Here is a 6,000-nt window from a genome sequence, read left to right as displayed (position 1 = left end):
AAGCGGACTGCGAGACGACAGGGTCAGAAGACAGTCCTACGACCCTAGCAACCGAGCAAAAAGGGGACAGACCCACGGCGCTCGATGACTGTTTGGTAACTGAGAAAAACCCGGAGGGCACAGAAGCCCGCGGCAAGCAGGAAACTAAAAGGGTAGAGCGCGGGCCCAGACCCTAAGGCGGGAGGAGGGAGCGCAGCGGCGGCGGTGGCGGCGGCGAAGAGCCAAGGCTGGGGGCGGAGGGCGGGAGCGCTTCTCTGGACTCCTGATTGGTCGACTCCAGAGGCCGAGTGACGCCAGCTAGGGAGAACGCCTGATTTGTGTGGTGGGCGCGGGCAGGCGGGGGGAACGCAGTGCGCAGGCGCAGCTGCTGGACTGCTAGAGCCTGGCGCTCTGGCCCAGCTCTCGCGGACAAGTCTCGACTTCGCGCGCCCCCCCTCCGGGACCGCCCCCTCCTCCCACTCAGCGACGTCGAAGATAAACAATAGTTGGCCGGCGAGCGGCGGGTGTGTGTCTCCCGCCGCCGGATTCGGCGGGCTGCGTGAGACCGGCGGGATCCCGGCCAGCCGGCGATGGCGGGGCTGTACTCGCTCGGAGTGAGCGTCTTCTCAGACCAGGGCGGGAGGAAGTACATGGAGGACGTTACTCAGATCGTGGTGGAGCCCGAGCCGACAGCTGAAGAAAAGCCGTCGCCCCGGCGATCGCTGTCGCAGCCGTCGCCTTCACAACCGTCGCCGTCCGCCTTTCCTGGCGGCGAAGTCTCGGGGACAGGCCGAGCCCGGGATGCCCGCGATCCTGCGCCGGACGCCGGGGCCTCGCCGGGCGGCCGCTGCTGCCGCCGCCGCTCCTCCGTAGCTTTCTTTGCCGTGTGTGACGGACACGGCGGGCGGGAGGCGGCACAGTTCGCCCGCGAGCACTTATGGGGTTTTATCAAGAAGCAGAAGGGTTTCACCTCGTCCGAGCCGGCGAAGGTCTGTGCCGCTATCCGCAAGGGCTTCCTCGCTTGTCACCTCGCCATGTGGAAGAAACTGGGTAAGTTCCCCAGCTTGTTTTTCAGGCAGTGTCTCGGGGGTGTTTACAGCTTCGGCGCCGCGGGGGCCCCGACTCGCCGGGCGCCTGCAGAGGAAAGTGATGCAAGCGCGGGCTGCTCGGGCGAGCCGCGCTTTGCGGGGTGGAGGTCCGCGTACACAAAGTGGATCGACTGGCTGGCGCCCTCCTCGCAGCTGCTCCTAGCTTTGGTTCCACCCTCCAAAGAGCTGGGGAATCAGTGCTGTCCCCTGGATGACTCGCTTTGGTGGCAGCCAGCGGAGAAGTATTTGAAAGCCAGCGCTAGATTTTACCTCCAGTATAAGTTGTTTCTTGGGTCAGATGGAGGAAGCGGGAAATCGCGAAAATTGGAAGTTTTCCTTAGAAACTGTCAACATTTTGCTCCCAATGGGCTTAGCTCTCTCGGTTGCCTCCTACTGGTGGTGTCAGTTCTCCAAACGGACCCGGGAGGCTCATTGGAGTGGTGTGAGCTAATTTAGAAGGGCTGAAATGTGATCATTTGACAACTAAAGCCTTGGAGGGAATTCTGTCGTCATGGTGTTTTAGAATCGTAAGCTTGTCCTGCTTCTGAGAAATAAAAATACAGAACATGTTTCTTCTTAAACTGGCCTCATGTTAAAGGTGTGTGTGTGGGCTTTGGCTAAGGTGTGTGTCAGTGTGTGTGTGTTAAAATGCTTTAGCTAATTGCATACAGATAGGAAATTCTCAACAGTGCCTCATTAAGAGTACTGAGAAATTGTAAATCTATCACAGTAGCAAAAGTAAGGAGTCAACTGTATGCTAAAATGATTTTAGAGAACTTACCTAAGAATTGAGCGTAGTAGTTTTCAACTTTTCAGTATTTTGTAAGGCAGCCGGTATATCTGCACATAGCTTATCATGAGGGATTATAGTTGTTTATTACTGTGAATAATTGGCATATATCTTTGCAAAGCAAAAAGGAAATGATACTTTTTGGTCATTAAAAAATCCCTTTATGGTAGCATTGTAAAGTTGCTTTATTTTCAGCAAAGGGACAGAGAAATAGAGAAAGGAGTGTTACAGATTTGTAAAATATAGAACATTTTTAGAATGGTATTGTCAGAGTTGTAGACTGGCTTGTTTCAACGTCTGTTTTCCATTTGCTTGGCTTTCTTCCAAGAAATATTTGATTGACTCAGAGACCAACCACTAGGCTTTTGGGGGCGGTTCCTTTCCAATCCCAGGGGTCCCTATTATGGATTTATTTTGTTTTTGTGTGGGCAGCACAGAGCTGAAAGCACTGTAGTATGTTCTAGAAACACATCATTGACTGCCGGGGAACTGGAAGTGGACAGCAAGGCAACAAGGTGGAGGAGATTAGACAAAAGAGCTATTTAGAGCCCTGTTTTGCAGTACATTTGGAGCAACATGAATTTGCCATATGCTCGAATATTAAAGATTTTTAAAACCTAAATGATTTGATTTGCCCCCCACCCATTGAATTTAGGTCCTCTCATATGCTGAACTAAACTCAACCCCTTGACTGACTTGACTTTTCTCCTTTCATTTCCTTTCCTCTTTCCTTTCTCCTTTCCAAGACATAGGGTTTTTTCTGTGTAACCCAGGCTGATCTCAAACCTCTGGTCCTCCTGCCTCTGTCTCCTCAGTGCTGTTATTACAGTCATGTGCTGTCATGCCTGGCTTGTTACTTATGTTTGTAATCCTGTAACTATTCACATTTTTCCAAGGCACATTGAAATAATTCCATTTTCTTGGATTCCTGCCCTGCTCCCCTCAAAAAACACCCTTAAATATATATATGCATACACCCTTAAATTATATATACAGTGTATATTTTTGTAATTTATTCCTTATATAGACTCTGTTAGTGTTTCTTCTATGAAGATTTCAGCTTTTTTTTTTTTCTTGGTGTCAGGAATCTAACTCAGGACCTTGTGCTTGCCAGGCAGGTGCAATGCCATTTAGCTATATCCCTGACCCCAAGACTTCAGTTTCTTTTGGAATTGAGCCTCCTGGGTTGTATTTCTGTAATGTTCATTAGGTGATCAGCAGCTCTCAAACTTCTGCTCTCAAAGCCTTTTGTACTTCCTTCGCCCCGCCCCAGTACTGAATATTGAACCCAGAGAGTGCTGAGCTGCATCGCGAGCCCTTTTAGTTTCTTTAGAAATAGGATTCACTGAGTTGCCTTGACTTGTTCTGGACTTGTTCCTGACTGGACCTTCTGACTGGCTGAGTCACAAGTACCACTACACCTAGCTTATGCTCCTTTTATATGATTGGGGATGGAACTCAGGGCCTGGCACATGCTAGGCCTGTGCTTTACCACCGAGCCCCACTACCTTTGTGCCCTTAAATTGTTACAGGTATCCCAGGAGAGTTTTTGTTTTATATGGGCTACACCTATCGCTGTTTATGAGTGAAGCTAGGTGAGGTGGTGCATGCCTGTGAGCATACCAGAGAGACTGAAACAGGGCTGAAAATTTGAGGCAGCTTGAGCAATTTAATGAGACCTTGCTTCAAAAGATTTTAGAAAAGTTCTTGGAACTTAGAGACGTAGTTCAGAAGCAACTTGTCTGGTATGGTCGAAATCCTGAATTCAATCTCCAGTAACCCCCCCTCCAAGGGGGGTAATACACATACATATATCACACAGACATATATGTGATATATATACTGTAAGAAATTTTAAAAGTCTATTTCAAGACAGTACACTCATGTGATACATTTTTTTCACAAAAATCTTTTCCAAAACAGCAAATATTGAGATTTGTATTTTTTAAAGTTTTTTTTTTTTTTGGAGACAAAGTCTTTCACTATGTAGTTAAGGCTGGCTTTGAATTCACAGCAATCCTGCCTCAATTTCTTGAATGCTGGGATTATAGGTGTGTGTCATCATGCTTAGCTTTATTATTTATTTATTTATTTACTTACTTACTTACTTATTGTGCTGGGGCCTGTATTTGCTAAGCAAATGCCATATAACTGAGTATATCACCAGACAATTAATTCCTTTAGGATTGACTATGTAATACTTTGCCCAAAGTAGCTACTCAGCAACCACTTCAGTTTAGTTGAATTTTTTTGTTGAGTGTGAAGATGAAATAAATTGGCTTCTTTACATTTTTTAAATTAAATTTTTTCTTTTAAAAATGATAGTAAAGTACACTAACAAGAAATTACCTTTTTGTTTAGTTTTTTGAGACAAAGTGTCTCTATGTAGCTCTGGCTGGCTTTGAGATTGTGCTCTTCTACCCTGGCCTCCGAGGTGCTAGGATTGAAGTGGTGTGCCATCATGCCTGGCTCAAAATTTACCACGTTAGGGGCTGGGGATTTAGCTCAGTGGCATAAGTACCTGCCTTGCAACAGGCGGTCGTGAGTTCGATCCCCAGTACCGATAAAAATGAAAAAGAAAAAAAAAATTACCACTTTAACCCACCTCTGAGTGTAAAGTTCAGTGGCATTCAGAAACATTCAAAACTGTTCATCCTCCCAAACCAGAACTTTGAACTCATTAGTTAGTGTTCATTAAGCCCCACCTCTGTTTCTTCCTTTCCCCTTCCCAGGAACTGCTACTTTTGGACCCTATAAATTTAACTCAGTACCTCATAAGTGGATTCATACAATATTTGCCCCTTTTTGTGTCTTCGGGGTTCATACATGTTGTATATATTAGAATCTCGCCCATACCTCTTTTCCTTTTTCAGCTAGGGTCTTGCTATGTTGTCCAGATGACCTGCAGTTTCCAGGGTCATGCAGTCCTCTTGCCTCAGCCTCCCAAGTGTCTGGGACTGGGGAGTATATTATCATGCCTGGCTCTTGTCCTTTTTTTTTTTTTTGATTTGTGTGTATGGAGAATCGAATTCAAGACCTTGTGCTTGTCAGGCAGGTGCTTATGCCACAGATGTATATCACTGGCTCTCTTTTCCTTTCTTTAAGGCTATTTGGTGTTATGTACAGACATTTATTTACTCATTTATTGATAGACATTTGTGGGTTTTTTTCCCCTAATTTTTGACTGTTGTGAATAATGCCACTGTAAAGATTGGTGTTCAGATGTTTGTATCCTTATCTTTAGTTCTTTTGGTTATAAAGGTAGAAGTGGAATTATTGACTATTATGGTAGTTTTGTGTTTAAATTTTTTTGTGTGTGTTTAAATTTTTGAGGAATTGCTATAATGTGCCCACAGCAGCTGTAGCAGGTTACCTTTCTACCACCAAGTATGTGAGGGTTTTATTTTCCCTATGCCCTTGCTTACACTTATTTTCCTTTTTAAAAAGCAATAGCCTTCTTATTGCATATGAGAGATTTTCCTATTCTATTCTGTTCTATTCTATTTTTGAGACAAGGTTTAACTATGCAGTTTCAGATGGCTTTAAGCTCACCCTGTAGCCCAGGGTGGCTTGAAACAGCAATCCTCCTGTGTCAGCCTCCCAGAGTCCTGAGATTACAGGCATATACCACACACCCAGCATTCTTATATTTTAAAATATCACCTTCTGAGCTAGGCAAGACCTTGTCTTCTGGATGGGCATGGTAGTATACACAGGTAATTCTAGCTCTTGGGAGGTTGATGTAGAAGGATTGTAAGTTTGAGGCTACCCTAGCCTCCTAGCTAATTCAAGGCCTGGAGTACATGGTGAGACACTGTCTCAAATAATCAAAAGAAGGGAAACAGAAATCAAATAAACAAAAAACACCTTCTTACCTAACATGGTGGTACAAACCTATGATCCCAGTACTTAGGAGACTGAGGTAGGAAGATCACTGTGAGTTAGAAGTCAGCCTGAACTATAAGAGACCCTCTCTTAAGAAAAACAAAACCAAACCTACCTTCTGTCTTTCTAAACCTTTCATAACTTATTGAATATTAATACTGAGTTTGACCTCTTTAGTGCTTGTGCACATCTCCAAAATTGACAAAAGTTTTTAAAAATGACTTATTTTTAATCTCAAAATTGGTGGAGTTGCTGAAT

At 45.0% G+C, this 6,000-nt stretch overlaps 1 protein-coding gene across 2 annotated transcripts in view; it reads left to right on the top strand.

Annotated features, from left to right (window-relative positions):
• The first annotated feature begins 400 nt into the window (after positions 1 to 400).
• Positions 401 to 6,000, top strand: part of Ppm1d (protein phosphatase, Mg2+/Mn2+ dependent 1D) — a 44,727-nt gene continuing 39,127 nt past the window's right edge. Inside the window, exon 1 of one of the 2 annotated variants that reach the window (XM_013152350.3) lies at positions 401 to 1,029. In XM_013152350.3, the coding sequence (XP_013007804.2) occupies positions 570 to 1,029 (460 nt within the window). In that variant the 5' untranslated portion in view covers positions 401 to 569. The remainder of the gene's footprint in view (positions 1,030 to 6,000) is intronic. The other variant, XM_003469578.5, reaches the window with a different exon arrangement.

The sequence above is a fragment of the Cavia porcellus genome, unplaced genomic scaffold (genome assembly GCF_034190915.1).
Source record: "Cavia porcellus strain 051 isolate PalLab524CR breed Dunkin Hartley unplaced genomic scaffold, mCavPor4.1 scaffold_6, whole genome shotgun sequence".
In the NCBI taxonomy this organism is placed as follows: domain Eukaryota; kingdom Metazoa; phylum Chordata; class Mammalia; order Rodentia; family Caviidae; genus Cavia; species Cavia porcellus.
The sequence above is the reverse complement of the archived record's forward strand: the minus strand, read 5'-3'. Positions and strand labels throughout refer to the sequence as shown.